Consider the following 18420-nt stretch of genomic DNA (forward strand, 5'->3'; position numbering starts at 1 on the left):
AGCTAAAGGGAAAGGAGGCAAACTACCAGAATTTAAGGGTTAAGTTTCCCATATCTGGGAATTCCAAGCCCTGGAATCATAACCACAATAGCATTGCAGCTTTGCAGCCCTATTTTAAAGACGAAAACTGAGGCTTCCAGATCCTGAGTCAGATAGAAAAGATTTTAGCTGAGACCAAGGATTTCAAGTCCACGAATCCTTTCTGCACTAAATTCAAATTTCATTCCAAAAGTAATACTAAAACAGCAGCTGACCATCTTCTCTTGTGACATTCCTTAAGTTTGTTCATTGCACCAGGCAGAATCAGAAGACAGGCTCCTAGAACAGCTAGGGCTTTACTCCTGGTAAAGTGGGTTGGCTTAGGAGAGAACCGACAGGACTCTTTGACAAGCCCCAGAAAGGATATTAAGTCATTTTTCAGCCAGTACCAAGCAAACCTGAAAGATGGGTGGATCCTAGGGTATCCTAATGTTACTCTCCCAACCCTGTCAGTGCTAGTGTCCAAAAAGTAAAGCAGCAAATGGGAAGTGACTGGCATTCAGAAATTGACGCAGGATCCTGCATTTCTAAACAATGCTGACAACACACACCAAGGCAGCTCCTCTGGGGAAGTCGCCGTGCTCCGATGCTGTGGCCGTGTACAGCATATGCAGTCCCCAAAGCGATATTTCAGCAGAGTTTCAATGTAAAATGACACACGCTACTGCAGGCTAGAGATCTTACTGGGGACGCAGGGCTATATTCATCTGCTTCCCAGCAAGAAAACCAGAAAGCCAGAGAAAAACAGAAGTCAATCAAAGCAGAAAGTGACATCTAGAAAAAAAACGCCTAATTCTGCCAAACCTGTTTTGCTGATATAAAGATAAGAGCGCTGTGGACAATATGGCTTTGGTATAAGAAATTAAACGATGGCACCATTCCCAAAAGCAACTAAAGCAGTTGACATCGAGCTTGTTCCCAACAGCCTGGAAGGGACTGAGAATGGAAGAACAATGGACAATTAAGAAACTGTTTCTACGGACTCTGAATTTTGCAAGACTAATTAGGAAAATAAGCCTTGTTACAGAGTTTCAGCATTTGAAAGTATTACTGCGCTTTACTTCCTACTCTGAAAGGTAAGACTTCTAAATTAAAATATAATTGTCAAATCAATTGGTAAAAAAAAAAAAAAGTAGTTAAATTAATTCCGCTCCTAGGTATATACTCAACAGAAATGTGTGCATATGTTTACCAAAAGATATGCACAAGAATGTTCACAGCAGCACTATTTATAATGGCCCTAAACTGGGAACTTCCCAAATGCCCATAAAACAGAATGGATATGTAAATTGTGGTATATTCCACAATGAAATAATGCAAATGAACAATTACAACTCTATGAAACAATATAGATATAGGGTTAGCAAACTTTCTGGTAAGAGGCCAGATAGTAAATATTTTAGGCTTAGGGCCCATGCAGTCTTTGTTGCAACTACTCAATTGTGCTGTCACAGCACAAAAGCGGCCATAGCTGATATATAAATGAAATGGATATGGCTGTGTTCCAATAAAGCTTTATTTATGGTCGCAATTTTCTTTTCTTTTCTTTTCTTTTCTTTTTTTTTTTTTTTTTTTTTTTTGAGACAGAGTCTTACTCTGTCATCCAGGCTGGAGTACAGTGGCACAACCTTGGCTCAATGCAACCTCTGCCTCCCGGGTTCAAGTGATTCTCCTGCCTCAGTCACCCGAGTAGCTGGGCCTACAGGTATCAACGACCACACCCAGCTATTTTTTTCTTTTTGTATCTGTTAGTAGAGATGGGGTTTCAACCATGTTGGTCAGGCTGGTAGCAAACTTCTGGCCTCAAGTGACCCACCCAACTCGGCCCCCCAAAGTGCTGGGATTATAGGCATGAGCCACCACGCCCAGTCAATTTGTGGAAACAAATTTGAATTTCATATAATTTTCACACATCACAAAATATCATTCTTTCCTCCCCCCCCGCCCCGCAACTATTTAAAAACATAAAATCCATCCTTAGCTCACAGGCCATATGAAAACAGGCAAAGGACCAGATTTAGCCTGCAAGCTGGGGTTCGCCAACCCTAGATAGAGGTAAAACTCCCAGACGCAATGTTAACCAAAACAAACCAGGCACAAAAGACTATAGACTGTATGATTCCATTTCTAAAAAGAGGCAAAAGTACCTGGTGGGGTTAGAAGTCACGATAGAGACCCTACCGTTGGAGGCGTGGGGTCAGAGTGGACATGGCCGGGATCCCGGGGGCTGGTGGGCTCTGAATTCAGGTGCTGGTTAGTTGGGCGTGATCCCTTTCTGAAGCTGTTTATTCATTATTTCTGCCTTCTTTCTCATGCATGTTCTACTTCAAGAGAAGTTTAGCAAGTTTTTATAATAAAGTAGCTTACAATTCAATCAGCTTCAAAAACAGAAGTGTAAAGAGAACGAGAGCAATCAAATTAAATTAGCTATGACTTCTTCATGATGGCCAGGTACCCGCCAATGCTAGAGTACTTAAGAATACTTAATAATAATGGCTGGGCACAGTAGCTCACACCTGTAATCCCAGCACTCTGGGAGGCCTAGGTGGGCGGATCACTTGAGGTTAGAAGTCCAAGACCAGCCTAGGCAACATAGCGAGACTCCATCTGAAGAAAGAAAGAAAGAAAGGAAGGAAAGAAAGGAAGAAAGGAAGAAAAAGAAAGAGAAAGAAAGAAAGAAAGAAAGAAAGAGAAAGAGAAAGAGAAAGAAAGAAAGAAAGAAGAGAGAATAAAAGGTAGATTTAAATTGTTTTCCGCTATTACTGTGTTTACTTCCAGGGTGGAGTTTGTTTCATGGTTTAAGGGATGGTGCTACCGTCAGAATCCAGCCAGGCTATTTTCTGCAGCGTCTGTGCATAAAGATGATGTTCACCCAATTACCAGCGACTCCTCGCATGGAAATCTGCCATCAATACTATTAACATAAACAGCATCTGGCAAAATACATGGCCTTCAACCTACAGCAAAACCTGCGCTGGACTCTCACAAAGGAAAAAGGCCAGGTCTGGCTTCCATTTGATTTCCAGAGAATATGCAATTAATTATTTTTTCTCACCGTCAGCAGCTGAGTCTCAGTGAAATCTGTGCTTGTAATTATTGCTGTAATTATTATTTTAATACAAATCAGCAACTTATCAAAATATTACGTGTCAGGTGCTACCTCTCTGCTGCAAGACTATGGATGGAAGGTGGAGGCTGTCACCCCAGCTTCGCTCTGTGCACACAGAGGATGGGAATCAGGGTGAGGGTACTTCTACCAGAGCCAGATTTCCAGCTTCATAGATGCCCACGTCCACAGTCAGTTTCCCACTCGACCTTTTTTTTTACAGGCAATAAGTCACTCTGTGCATTTTACGTGGTGTTTTGACCTTGGGCAATTCAATTCACTCACTGCTGGGTGTCAGTGGTTCCATCTTTGCAGTGGGCAAACAGTGCAAACGTTTTTTTTTCTTTTTGAGATAGGATCTTGCTCGGTCACCCAGGCTGGAGTGCAGTGGTGTGATCACGGCTCACTGCAGCCTCAACCTCCCAGGATCAAGTGATCCTCCCACCTCAGCCTTCCAAGTAGCTGGAACTACAGGCATGCTACCATGCCCAGCTGATTGATTGTTTTATGTTTTTGTAAAGACGAGGTCTCACTATGTTGCCCAGGCTGGTCTTGAACTCCTGAGCTCCAGCGATCCTCCCACCTAGGCCTCCCAAAGTGCTGGGATTACAGGCGTATGCCACCACGCCCAGCAACAGTACCAACTTTCTGGCAGTGTCCTTCTGAAGAAAACCTAATGGGAGTTGCTACATCTTTCTGTGCGGCACATGCATGGCATTTGACACAGAAGCTCCTGAGTCACGCTGGCTGAGTTGAAATTCCAAGTCTGCTCTGTGACTGCGGGTGATTTCTTACCCTCTCTATGCCTCAATTTCCTCATCTGTAGATGGGAATACTATCAGCAGACACATCATAAGGCTGATATAATGATTAAAATGATAATCTGGGAGACGCTGCTCAGTACAGCACAGTGCCTGCCATGTAGTGACATCTAATAGATAATAGCAATTATTATTATTATCATTCTGAAAGTTGCAAACTCAAATCCCAACAGCTATCTTGTAGGTAACACAGATAAGCAAAGTGACTTGGTGGGCCTGTAGTAGGGGCAGCCACATCCTCCCTCACTCAAATGGTTACCTCTGGGAATGAAGACCAGAATTTCAAATTTCCTAACAGGCACTCTAAATTTGATTTGGATTGGAAATCATTGATTTTGGCTACTAATTCAAGTTTTGATTTTTAAAATTTACCTTTTCTTTAATTAAGAAAGAAGGAGGAAGAGGACCCTATGCTGCCATTATTCCATCTGGAGCACAGACCTGACTCACAAAGCTCTAGGCTTCCTTCTGGCTTACGTATTCCCCATCGCTGCTTTCTAGCACCCACTTTCGTTGGAGGGCTGTATCTGCCTGCTCACTCCAATAAACAGTCAGTTTCCTCCAAATGTTGCTGTTGTGCATTTTTTGTTTGCTTTAATTCTAAAAGAAAGCCAAACAGCAGTCAGACTCTAGGCCAAAGAAGAATGAATAACCTAACTTCTACCCATTTCCAAACCACCCAGTCTTTCACTGAACATCCTTCCTTAGGAGATGTTTAGCTTAACATCTCTCCCTGCTTTCTGTCTTTAACTCACCTTCTAAACAAGAGAAAATCAGATGTCACAATTTGAAAACTATCCCTCAGTAGGATTACATGAAAAAGCAGGCAATGAGAGCATTTTACATCGACAACAGAATCATCTGCAATACTTGATGACAAGCAAACGGGGTTCTCAGTGTCTTTCATAACAGCTGCCCCTTTTGAGCTGGGATAAAAGAAAGTGCAAAAGAGAGACAATGAATAGGCTTTCATTTCAAAGAGAACATCTGCAAAGCATAGTCCTCCATTAAGAAATAAACAGAAAACAGCCACTAGTCTGGGAAAAAAAATAAGATTTCCCATTACATCTCTAATTAATAAAGCCCCATTTCAAAAGGAAAAAAGAAGAAGAAGAAAAAAAAGAATAACTTTTTCACATCCCCAAAGAAAGGATGCTTAATGAGGTAACTGCTGTATTACTTGATCCATCTAATCTGGTTTTAATACTATCCTTAAATAATGTATACATTAGCTTTCCATTACCAAAAACATTTGTTTATTTTATGAACGTGAGTCTGGTTGAGAGCTGAGACTCTGCAAAATTATCATGCCGTCCTTGGGCTCCCGGCTTTTATTGCTTCTCCCCTCGCTCATTATGAAATGATTAGTTGTCTCCATTGCCCTTTTGAATTGCTGCTAACGTTGTACTGCGGTTCTGTTACCCTGGTTCTGAATAAGAGAGTTTTGGTTCAGGGTTAAGTTAATGTAGTCATTACTGGCCCATTTGGGGACCCATTCATCACGCTAATTTCATGTCCAACACTTGGGGGAATAGAGTACAAATACTCAACGTGAAGCAAATGCACAGTGAATCCAAAAGATGCACATGAAATGTCCGGAACTCAGTCACAGAAGACAGGCATGGGGAGCTCTGGGGCCATTACTTTCCAGAACTGTGGGAGCAATGCAGACATCGGAGAGGGCCTCCAATGGGGAATTCCCTTCCAATGGACCCAGAACACAGTTCCTCCTAATATCTAACTTCAATCTTTCCCGCTTGAACTTCAGAACAACACAGCACAGCTGTTTACCAGAGGGGCAAAGACTCTTCAAACTGGTTAAGTTGACACTGACCAAACCTTGGCCATCTCAGCACTTCCTTGACCATCATTAACCAACCAAGCTGCAATCAGGATTTGAAATCCAGTTAGAGTTTGCTTGTGTGTTTTCATTTTGTTAACCCACTTCTTCTTACTTAAATGCCACTTTACCTGCATGTGAAACAAGAATAGTGTTGAAGCTGCCGTTTTGATTGGCTGGTTATATTTCTGTATTTTCTATAATATACATTTAAAGAAATATACAGCGATTAATAATTTCTTTAAATATTCACCCAAGAAGAAGAGAGTGCATCTGGGATGTTGTCAGTGCTATGATTCTTCCTGGTCTAGGATACCCGGATGTGTTCAGTTTGTGAGAATTCATCAAGTCGTACATTTAGAGTAATGTTTATATCATATGGTTTTGTTGGGAAAAAAGCAACTAAAAGAACGCAGGCAATATTTAAGAAGTGAGCCAGACGTGGTGGCTCACGCCTGTAATCCCAGCACTTTGGGAGGCTGAGGTGGGAGGATCACTTGATCCCAGGAGTTCCAGACCAGCCTGGGCAACATAGCAAAACCCCACCTCTTCAAAAAATACAAAAATTAGCCGGGCATGGTGGCACACACCTGTAGCCCCACCTACTCAGGGGGCCGAGGTGGGAGGACTGCTTGAGCCTGCGAGGTCAAGGTTGCAGTGAGCTGAGATCAAATCACTGCATTCTAGCCGGGGTGACGTAAGGAGTCTCTGTCTCAATAAATTAACAAATAAATTTAAGAAGTGAATAAATGTTGTACAGACATGAATAGTCACTTTTTATAAAGAGTTTTTACAGAATACCTACCCTTGTAGCACCTCCAACCACTGGTGCATCACGATTGGTGTCTATATCATATTTTGGAATCCTGAGGCTCATTTAGGACTACTATGGCAAAAGGCATGATCCAAAATAAATCCTTACCCCCAAATAAGTAAAATAAATCCACCCATCCAAAACAAACGCTTATCCATAGCTCTTTCTTTTCGTTCAGCTCCCTAATGGTTTCCTTCACTGCACTTGTAACAATTTGATTTTTTGTAATGTTCTTGTTTGTTTTTATTGGGAGGTCATCCTGCCCCCAAACCATAAAGAGCATGAGGGCAGGGTCACATCCGTCTTTCCCCTCGCTGTGCATAAGGTCTGGCACACAGCAGACCCCAACCAATACCTGATGAATGAATGGATGAGTAGGTGTGAAATTTCCAGTGGATTTCACTCATTCATTCTCTCCCTGTCCCCCATGGGTTACAAGACGCTGTGAGGAAGCAACACAGACAACCCCGTTTGAACACTCCCCACATTGTGCTGCTTGAAGACATGAGCCCCGTCTTCCATTCGCATGGGGCTTTCTGAGCTTCAAAGCACTTTCTCATCTGTTTATCAAATTTAATCCTCACAACCCGGGGAGGGAGGCAGGCTTATTAGCATCATCTGATGAAGTGCCAAAAAGACACAGAGATGAAAGTCACGGTCCGTCCCTGACAGTGTTGGGACCAAGCCAAGGTGTTCAGGAATGTTCTACTTTTCCACCTCCCCCTTGTCTCTAAAGACTCCCAACTTCCCAGTGCGTGTTATTGGGGGACAAGGTCACGGGAAACACAGAGTGAGGGGCAGATGACTCAAAGGAGGCTGTCACTCACACTCCCTGCAGAGGGGAAACAGGTTTATCAAATTGCGGAATGCATGATTCTATTTCTGTCAGGGACATTTGCCTTCAGGATGGCCTCATGCTTATAAGCATTTGCATATTCTGGGTCTCCACCACCAGTTAGGCGGGGAGGGAGACTCCATCACGCCAGGGCAAGGCACAGGCAGTCAGAGGCAAATAAGTGCAGTGAATAAGCCACATGGGAATAGGGTAACCACAGATGCTCATTTTTATGTCTTCATAGTGAACACGGAGGTCTTCCAAATGGGCTGCAAACTCAACAGCCAAGAGGGGCCAGCCAGGTGGCACAGGTGACAGGAGAGATCTAAGGGGGACTCTTGGGGACCCAGCAGGTCTGCAGTGTCACCATTCCTCAGCTTGGCTGTTTAACACCAAGCAACCACCATGGACCCTGTATTGCCGGATCTTATGACTTTTAAAAGAATTCCAAAAATCTACACTGTCTCATGGCATATCCTAATCTTTAAATTCCAGGGCCTATTTATTCTAACACACCATGTGGACAAAATCAAACCCACCCACAGGCCATGGATTTGAAAGTCCTCCTGGCTCTAGCAAACATCTCCTATGATGTGCCTGCATCAGGGGGCAGAGCAGAGCACTGACCATGACCCAGAGCTGTGCCTCACCATCAAGCCCTGCCAGGTAGGTGCCTTCATGGCCCCTGTGCTTCAGACGAGGAGACTGAGCTCCAGAGAGGCAAAGTGCCGTACCACCGATTATGTCAGACCACTGTCTTCTTCCTCAACATCACACGACCTGCCTCCCAGGCCCCACAGCATCTGCCCATCTGCTCCCCTGGATCATTTCCAGGGTTGTTTCATCAGCTACAAGAAGAAGAGCTTGGCCCCATGAGCGGAGCAGCCCAGGCCTCATGGACAGTTCTGGAATGGCAGAGACCTCAGGGCTCCCAGGGCTCTGAATCATACTACTTACTCCTTGCCCTGACCTTCCCAGAGGACAACTCCCTTGTGTGTTCAAGAGGTCACCATGGGAAAGGGCATAGGCAATGAACCAGGCTAGGATGTGAGAGTGATCTCCCTAGAGATCGACCACTTATCAGCACGGGCTCTAACTCTTGCCTGCTAGACTGGTCCTCCTGGAGGACAGGAGGCACATTTGTCCTGTTCACCAAGGTAGTTCCAGTGCTGGACACAGGGACTGGTACCTTCTAACTGCAGGAGTGGAGGATGGCTGGATAGGTGGATGAATGGATGGATGGGTAAATGGATGGACAGATGGATGGATGAATGGACAGAGGATGAATGGACTGATGGATGGATGGATGGTCAGACAGATAAATAGATGAATGGACTGATGGATGGATGGATGGATGGATGGACAAATGCATGCAAAAATGGATGGAGGGAAGGGGAAAATGAGGGGCTAGAGTCAATGGAATTACTGACTCTGAACTGGGTAGACTAAGAACACAGCCTTTGGAGACACCACCCAACTTCAATTCCTAGTTTGGACACTTCACATCTGCTTAATTTTCATCCAACTTATTGCCTTAGTTTTTATTATTTCAGTCAGTAAAACAGAGATGAAAAGAATAGCTCTTAACTTGCCAGATGTTATAAGAATTCAATAAAAGCATGTCTTTTTAGTCCCTCCACAGTGTTTGGTGCATTCGATAAATGCACCTCATCATCACCACAGTTGCAGTGTTTGTGCCTCCTGGGTAGGCAACATTTGCATCAACCTCTCTGCCCCACAAACTCATCTTAAACTGAAACCACACGCCTTGTGGCCAAAAATTATGGCAAGGCGTGCCCTGGGAGGAGAAACAAATACCTCTTACCACATTACCTTATTAGCATCCACTGACACATTAGCCTGGATTAGATGTCCAGATAAGCAGTAGTCACCTGGCTGGGACAAACCAGGCCTGGGACAGGACAAATCCATTCATTGCCCCTAGGTGGCCCTGAAAGATAAGACACACTCGTCCACACACACAAAGCTTGAGAATGGGTCCCACCCCTTCCTCATCTGGCAGGGTGTCTGGGTTTGCAGTTCCTGACACTAGTAATGCCAGTGTCCAGGTTCAGGGCTAAGGTGACACCCCACCCCACACCCATCTTCTTTGTGATGCCTCTGGCTTCCAATCAGGGAGCGGGCAACCGAACCCAGAGAGCACATGGGCACCATCTGATGAGCATCTGCGGGCAAACAGGTAGTTTCTGTTGCAGGCGGAAGGAAGTGTCCACAAGATGATCCGCACTGCATGTTTGTTGAGATAACTCTCCAGTGTGCTGCAGACCCAGGCTCTCAGGTACAAGTGGTGGGCTCCTCAGTGGGCCAACCACAGAGCAGTCTTAAGGAATGGAGCAGCAGGAAGTCTGCTGTGGTTGAAAGAAAGGCCATTTTCCCTGGCCAAAGAACCCTGAACAATATCCTCTTGCCCCCTCCTCCCTTTCTCCCTTGGTTAGAGAGAGCTGAATTCAAGACTCCTCTCTCTAGCCAATTTCAAGTTCAATTCTTGACTGTTGAAAATATAACAGTACACAGCTTGAAGGATTAAATGAGTTCATGCACAAAAAGGGTTTAGAACAGTGCCTGGCAAATAGAATAGAGAACCCAGAAATAAATCCACACTTTTATGTCAATTTCTTTTTGACAAAGGCATCAAGAACAGACGCTGGGGAAAGGAAAGTCTTCAATAAGTAGTGCTGGAAAAATGGGATAACCATTACCTATGGATAAACTTAAGAATGAAACTAGGCCCCATCGCTCACCATATACAAAAACCAAATCAAAATAGATTAAAGACTTAAATCTAAGACCCAAGACTATGAGACAATTAGAGAAAAAAAACATTGGGGAAACACTTCAGGACCTTGAGCAAGAATTTTTTTTGGGTAAGACCTCAAAAGCACAGGCAACAAACGCAAAAACAGACAAACAGGGTCACATCAAGCTACGAAGCTTCTGCACGGCAAACAATCAACAAGTTAAAACAATCTACAGGATGGAAGAAAATATTTGCAAACTACCCATCTGACAAGGGATTAAGAACCAAAATATATAAAGAACTCAAACAACTCAACAGCAAAAAAAGAAGTAGTCCAATTTTTTAAACGGGCAAAAGAGCTGAATAGATATTTCTCAAAAGAAGACATACAAATGGCCAATGGATATATAAAAAAATGCACAGCATCACTAATCACCAGGGAACTGTGAATCAACAGCACAATGAGATATCATCTCACCCCACCTGAAAGGGCTCTTATCAAGAAGACAAAAAGTAACAGACACTGGTGAGGACGTGAGAAAACGGAACCCTCATACACCGTTGGTGGGAAGGTAAATCAGTACAGCCACTATGGAGAAGAGTATGAAGGTTCTTCATAATCTGAAAACAGAACTACCATATGATCTGGCAATCCCACTACTGTGTCTACACAGGAAAGGAATTAATTATCCAAAGGAAAGGAAATCAATAAACCGAAGAGCTATCTGCACTCTCATGCTTACTGCAACATTCTTCACAATAGCCAAGATATGAAATCAAGTTAAGTGCCCATCAATGGATGAATGGATAAAGAAAATGTGGTATACACACACAGTGGAATATTAGTCAGCTGTTAAAAAGTGAAATCCTGTCATTTGCAGCAACATGAAAAAAGCAGAGGCCATATTAACTGAAATAAGCCAAGCATTTAGAGACAAATATCACATGTTCTCACTCCTATGTAGGAGCTAAAAAAGTAGATGGCGAGAAGATAGAGAGTAGATAAGTGATTAGGGGAGCGAGGAGGAAGATGTTGATTGGAAGGATAAAAGTCCAGTTAGATAGAAGGAATAAGCTCTACTGTCTGGTAGTCCAGTAGTGTGATTATCGTTAACGATAATCTATTGTATATTTCAAAATAGCTAGAAGAGCCGAGCACAGTGGCTCACATCTATAATCCCAGCACTTTGGGAGGCGGAGGCAGGCGGATCACCCGAGGCCAGGAGTTTAAGACCAGCCTGGCCAACATGGCAAAACCTCATCTCTACTAAAAATACAAACAGAATAAGCCAGGTGTGGTGGCGGGTGCTTGTAATCCCAGCTAATCAGGAGGCTGAGGCAGGAGAATTGCTTGAACCTGAGAGGCAGAGGTAGCAGTGAGTCAAGATTGCGCCACTGCACTCCAGGCTGGGCAACAGAGCAAAACTGTCTCAAAAAAAAAAAAAAAAAAGCTAGAAGAGAAGAATTGCAGTGTCTCTGACAAAAAAGTAAAGATAAATGTTGGAGGTCATGAATATCCCACTTACTTTGAGTTAATCATTACACATTATATGAACCTATCAAAATATCACATGTACCCCAAAATATGTAAAACTATTACGTATCCATTTTTAAAACCACCTAACACATCATAACTGCTATGCAGCCATTATTATTATTATTATTATTATTATTATTATCATTATTACTACCCTTGTATTTACATCATGAGTTAGGGGTCTGATTCAACGTAAATTGCATGTCTGCTGCTTTTCTAAGGTTGGTAACTTTTTAGGAATCTGCAACAAGAAGTGAGAAAAGTAGAATAAAGATTTTGGGGACCGGGCAAAGTGGGTCAGGCCTAAAATCCCAGCACTTTGGAAGGCCAAGGCAGGCGGATCACGACGCCAGGAGTTCGAGAGCAGCCTGGCCAACATGGTGAAACCCTGTCTCTACTAAAATACAAAAATTAGCCAGGCGTGGTGGTGCACACCTGTAATCCCAGCTACTCAGGAGGCTGAGGCACAAGAATTGCTTGAACCCAGGAGGCAGAGGTTGCAGTGAGCCGAGATCACACTGCTGCACTCCAGCCTGGGTGATAGAGCGAGACGCTGTCTCAAAAAAAAAAAAAAAAAAAAAAATAAGATTTTTGGGAATGGTATGGTTGCATTTAGAGTTTTTCAACAAACCATGCAAAAGAAACACAACTCAGAAAGGTGGCATCTTTGGAAACGGGCAGGCCTAGGTTTGGATCTCAGTTCTGCTACTCCCCAGCTCTGTGAACTTCACGAGCAAGCAGCTTCACTTCTTTAAGCTTCAGTTTCCTCCTGGGGACAGCAAAAGTCCTACCCCACAAAGTTGGGAGAAATCAGTAAGACAGCAAGGTAATATTTACAAATCCCTCCATTATTCCTGCCACATAACAAGCCATCATAAGACCAGCGATTTCTAGCCGGGTGTCCTTAGTTTTAACTTTTTATCAGTTGTGTAATACTGTCTTCCTTCCTGGAAATTTTTTGTGTTTCTTTCTGGGGGTGGTGAGCATTTAATAACCTAATGTATGCAACATACCTAAATGATGCCTGGCATACAGCAGGCACTCAATAAATGTCAGTACTCCTTCCTCTACCACATTCCGTCCTGCTCACACAGAAACAGCTATATTCATTCTACTGCCTTGGATTTACTCGCACCCTACACTGTGCGGGAAAATGAATAACTGCAAGAAATTCCTTATTTTCAAACATACCAAGAATTTCCTTTTATGAACAGCTCACTTTTGAGCACTGATTAAGGAACAGGCCCACATGAGTTCATATATATTGCTACATTTCATCCTCATACAGCCCTATGAGGTAGCTCACATTCACAGAGGACCGAAATTACAGTGACTTGCCCAAGATTAGGGGCATGAGAAAGAGCCGAGCCAGGAGGTGAACCCAGGTATGTCAGGCCTGAGGGTACTCAACAGAGGCCTCTTTCATTGGTGCTGGGGCCTCGCACATACTTCTTGGGTCGTTTTCTACCGTTCCCACACGCCTTCTTTAGAATGTAGGCTTTGTTGAGATTGAGTTTGTTTTTTAGTTATTTTTTATTTTCCCCAAGGCAGAAAATTTTCTTATTGTTTCTGGTAGATGGGGATCTGGATCTGTAGAAATGGGGAAACACAAAGGAAAAGGAAAGAGAGAGATCATAAGTGGCAGCTCTTAAGGTAGCACTTGGTCAGAAGATAGAGACTCTCAACCTCACCTGTGCAGTCCAACAGGTGTGCGTGTGAAGTTCTTCTGCACTGAAACACTCATATAGATGGATTTATGACCTTATGGATCATAAACAGCTCTGGAGCAGGGTGTAGGGGGGCAGACTCTTATTTCAGAGATATCCCTAAGGATATCTTTGCTTTCTCAGGATACACACACACATACACAATGACGTGATGATGTCAAATCTCTGCTTTAACTCAAGCCACCAAATTTTCTCTTCTATTAAAACCATGAATCAAAACTGAACAGTCACCAGTAAATAAGAACTTATGCCATGGCTGGCTTCCTAGGTGAAAAATAGCAAGCGTTTGACCACCTGACCTTCTGGAAGATTTTTAAAAAATGAATTGATAAACTGAAGAGAACGTCTGAAGTGTGAAAAGACCGGAAGGAAAGTGAATAAACAGATATGTTAGAATTTATATTACAAACATATCTATACCTATGTATATTATTTCTACTTTTACTTATCTATTTTAACATTTTCCAGTATATGATTTAAACAGATGGCAACATTTGCAGTAAGATAAATATTATTCAATGATGCATATTTCTGTATACAAAGTGTAATGCGTCGCTCAAACAAAATAAAACTCCATTGAAAGTGTGAAAAAAAAAAAAACGAACCATCAATAAAATACCCGGTTTTCTGTGGTCTCAGAACATCTGGAAAGGAAGAAAAGCTACGCCTCCAAGGCTGTTAGAAGCAGAGGTGATCTAAAGCCAGTGAACCGATCTTTCAAAGTCACTGCTGATGTCTAAAAGAGTCCTGAGTTATCTGAGTAATGTGAAGTATGAGGAATTTCTGCCGAAAAATCAACATTTCAAAGGGGTCGGATAATACAGAAACCCCATTCTACTTTGTGTGCTTATATAAGGCGGCAGGCAGGGGGTGGGAAGGGTAATAAAAAATTAGATTTCTTAAATGAAACTTACTGAGTAACAGTTTATCTAAGAACATGAGCAATAAATGTGGGGACTTCAAGAAGAGAGTCACTAAGGGAAAGAAAATAAGCATTCATTACATTAACACACACAGCTCTCTTTCATTTTCTCCAAAATCTATTCAGAACCTGTAGGCTGATCCTTGTGACAGCTCTCCCCATATTTTTCCTCCCTTTATAAGGGAGTCCATCTGTTTCTTAAATTCTGAGATGACAGTAAAATCCACAGCTCACCGGAGACCCAGTGAAGGAATCAGTGTCAGCCACAAAACAGCTGCAATCCACCCAATAATTCTAATATTTAAGAGCTTTGAAAGAGGCTGAGAGGAAAAGGAGAGCTTGCAGATCTTTTATGGACACGCCCTCTGACTCTGTCTACTTGAGAAACGGGGTGTTTCCTCTTGGCTTCTTAAGTACACCAAAAATACAATCAGGGCCTTCTACCGAAGCGCAGCTCCCCAAACATAAAAAGGACAAATGCTCTGACGCTGTGGGCATCAGGAAGGAGGAAGATCTGGCTTCGGAAATGCCCTATACACAATGCCTGCCTGACACTCTCTGTAACACACCCACCAGCAACCCAGGACACAGGTTCCCTCTACGTGCAAGAGCCAAGGCTGTCCACCCACCCCATCCCCGCCTGCAACAGAGCACCGAGCTAAAGCATCTTCTTCGAAGCATGTGTCTAACCAGCTCTCTACAAGAGCCATCTGGAAAATCACGGGGATTTGTTTCTTTAAATGTCCCACTGCTGAATCTCCCTCCAAAGCATCATCCTGGCAGCCTCGGCGGGGTTTGGAAACAAACTGCACATTTCAAGGGCCTGTATTGCTTGCGAAAAGGTCTGGTCCTCTCCTTGCCTGCAACCCAAGCTCCAGCTATACCAGACTTTGGGAACAGCCTGCCCCCTTCTGGTCTGCTGGAGCTCCATGGAAGGGCAGGAACTGGGTGGGCACAGTCAGAGTAGGACGGACCCCGGGCTCCAGCCAGCCTGTCTGTACTGTGATTTCAGGATTTAGCAGGCCATGGAGTAGGTGTGGGGGGAGAGGAAAGAAAGGAGAGAGTCAAGCAAATGAAATAAAATACAAAGCGCCGAGCGACAACAGTCAACAGCATGGTACACAGCTACAAAAAAGAGAACCAAAAGAAAAAAAAATACACAAATGTCCATCTTGGAAGGTAAAGAAATTGAGACATTAGGACATGCAGGTTTGGGGAGAGTAACTGAACTTGCAGTTGGACGCAGAGTTTCAGAAAAGCAAAGCAACTCCGCTGCTGGAACTGAAATTCCAAAAGGAAGTGAAAAGGAAAATAGTGTGTTCCCACCTACCTCCCCAACCGCAGATCTCTCAGAGGCTGAGCTGGGTGTGAGAGAGTAAAACACTGAGCCGAGCACACAGAGAGGGGGTGGGGGTGGATGCTTACAATGCCGGGGACCTATGAAGAAATCAACTAGCCCTGCCTCCTTCCTTCTCTTCGTTTGTTTCAACAGGTGCTATGTGCATCCTAAAGGTACCTCCTGAACCCACTATGAACCCCCAGATGCAAAGGACACAGTAAGCCCCAGGCTTCCCCCACCATGTCTCCCCTACACGTTCCTACACTGGACCAGCAGCACACGACACAGAACCCTCCCACCCCACCTCCTGGGCTCTGGATGCACAAAGAACTTCTAACTGCATTTCTGCGGGAACCCATCACTATCAACTCCAGGAGTTCAAAGGCAGCGTTTCAGAGTACCCCTCTCTGTAAAGAAGAGATCGCAGGACAGTAGAATGCTCTGGTTCTCCATCAGGCAGTTCACACCACTATTCTCCCCGCAAATGAGGGAAAGACTTCTCCCTGCTACCCACACAGCAACGTGAAATGCCATCACATCACGTCTTGGGAATGGCTCAGCTCTCAGGCATGAAGAGCTGCACTCCGGAAGAAAGGGTCGCACAGACTCTGAAGAAGTTTAGCAGCTCAGAAAGCATCACGCTGTGTACGAAGGCAGTCTTCAGTGAGGACTTCCAAAGTCACAAATGATAGAGATATGCATTCGGTCTTCAGGATCCTGAAGCCATCCCCCTGGTGTCTAATATCCTTTAGAGGCTAGGCAAATCCTTGCAGACAAGTAGTGTGATGAAGAAACAGACAGACACACAACACATTGGCTATGCCCTAAGGCAGAACTCACGCCCCTGGGGAACTGAGACCTTGGCTCTGAACTGGGGACTCCGGCCTCCTGCCCCATGTGCTCCTGCTCCTAGCTCAGTAGGCTGGGCAAGGCAGCCCAGAGAAGGTGGGAAAGGTATCCCTGCAGAAGTTAGGGACAGGCTAGGAAGACAAGTCAGTTCCCCACCCAGCCACCCAGATGGCCCCAGATCTGCGGAAGAAACGGTTTCAGAGCCCTGACTGCTCACACCCACGAAGGGCAAAGTAATCCCACAGGAGTGGAAGCCCTGACGGTGTGGTCGGACACACAGCTGGTGACCCGAACCGGCCGCAACAAGACAGAAAGACAGACACAACCAGCTAGGAGAAGGAGCCATGCCCTGCAACTGGAGATGGGGAGGAGATAAAGTCACAGAGGGCACGGGAGACGGCAAGGTTAGAGACAGAGAAGGTGAAGACGGAAGGCTCAAACATCCAGAGAGGAGAAACAGAAGACCCAACAGAAGACCCAAAGTAAGGCCAGACACCCCGGACTGAGTATTGATTCAGGGACATGGTCGGGCACTTGGGACGCCCAGCTCAGCCCTCATCGCAGGCCAGGACGAACAGAGGGCTCATCTGTCTGCACCCAGCTCGGCAAAAACCAAAGAGATGCTGCTGCGACAACCGCCCAGGAGCAGCGGCTGAGGATCCGGCGCGATCCACTCACTCAGGCAGGGAGCCAGGCACCAAGACCTACACGCACGGAACAAGTCAACTAGGGTCCCCAGCAAGAGTGATGGGGAACAGGAGCCCAGCCAGGCTCCGGTAACCCCCAAAGCGCCCCCACTGGAGACAACTTCCCCCAGACCCCAAGGGGTCCGTGTTCAGACTCTGAAAGGGGCAGCCCACGACCCCTGACCCTTGGCAGGGACCCCACCCGGCTTCCTGGGGCAAGAGGCGATGTGGAGTCGGTAGGCTTGCAGAGTCCCAGTCTGATGACCGAGTTCAAGGGCTAGGGGGGCGTGGGGTCGGGCTGCCTTCCTCCCTCCCTCGCCGCGGGGCGCGAGCCGAAAGGGCATCTTACCAGAGCCCGGGCGGGCAGTGCCCCCCGGCTGGCCGGCTGCTGTCCCCGCGGTTCTCCGGGGCCGCCTCCCCGCGCCCGCGCCTGGGGCCCCCGTCCTCCTCCTCCGCCGCCGCCGCCTCCTCCTCCTCCTCGGGCTGCAGCCGGCTCGGCAGGCAGGTCCCGGCGCTCCCGGCGCGGGGCCGGGGCCGGGGGCGGCTGCTCCCCGCCGCCGACCGCTGCGCCCCCGCGGCGCTCCCCGGCCCCGGAGTCGAGGCTGCTGAAATTCCACACGACCAGCGTCTGCAGCAGCAGCACCGTGAGCGCCGCGAGCAGCGCCGAGTGCGAGCGCCGGGCCAGCCTCCGGGCGCACGGCGCCGCCACCATCTTCGGAGCGCGGCCGGCGAGCGGGACGCGGGGACCCCGGCGCGCTCCGGGCCGCCCCCGCGCTCCCCGCGGCTTCCGCGGCCGCCGGCTGCCGCTCGGGCTCCCGCTCGGGCCGCCGCCGCCGCCGCCTCGGCTCGCCGCTGCTCCTCCTCCGCCGCCGCCGCCGCTGCCGCCGCCGCCGCCGCCGCCTCCACCGCCGCGGCGCGGAGTTTTCAGACGGGCAGGGACCCGGACGTCACCAGGAGGAGGAGAAGGCGGGGAGGCGGGAGCCGGGAGGCCGCGGAGGGGGGCGCCGGGCGCGCGCTCGAGGACGGGGCGCGCAGGGAGGGGCGGGCGCCTGGCCCGCGCGGTGCCCCCTCCCCACACCCCCGTCCCCGCTGGAGGGGAGGGTGATGGGGAAGGGGCCGGGGGGACGCGGGCCGGGGCGGAGAGGGC

At 46.4% G+C, this 18420-nt stretch overlaps 1 protein-coding gene across 1 annotated transcript in view; it reads right to left on the reverse strand.

Moving 5' to 3' along the window:
* Positions 1 to 18064, reverse strand: part of XYLT1 (xylosyltransferase 1) — a 371622-nt gene extending 353558 nt beyond the window's left edge. Inside the window, exon 1 of the mRNA XM_012497124.2 lies at positions 17623 to 18064. Coding sequence (XP_012352578.2) covers positions 17623 to 17985 — 363 coding nt within the window. The 5' untranslated portion in view covers positions 17986 to 18064. The remainder of the gene's footprint in view (positions 1 to 17622) is intronic.
* Positions 18065 to 18420: the final 356 nt, after the last annotated feature.

This window comes from Nomascus leucogenys, chromosome 18 (genome assembly GCF_006542625.1).
Source record: "Nomascus leucogenys isolate Asia chromosome 18, Asia_NLE_v1, whole genome shotgun sequence".
Lineage (NCBI taxonomy): Eukaryota > Metazoa > Chordata > Mammalia > Primates > Hylobatidae > Nomascus > Nomascus leucogenys.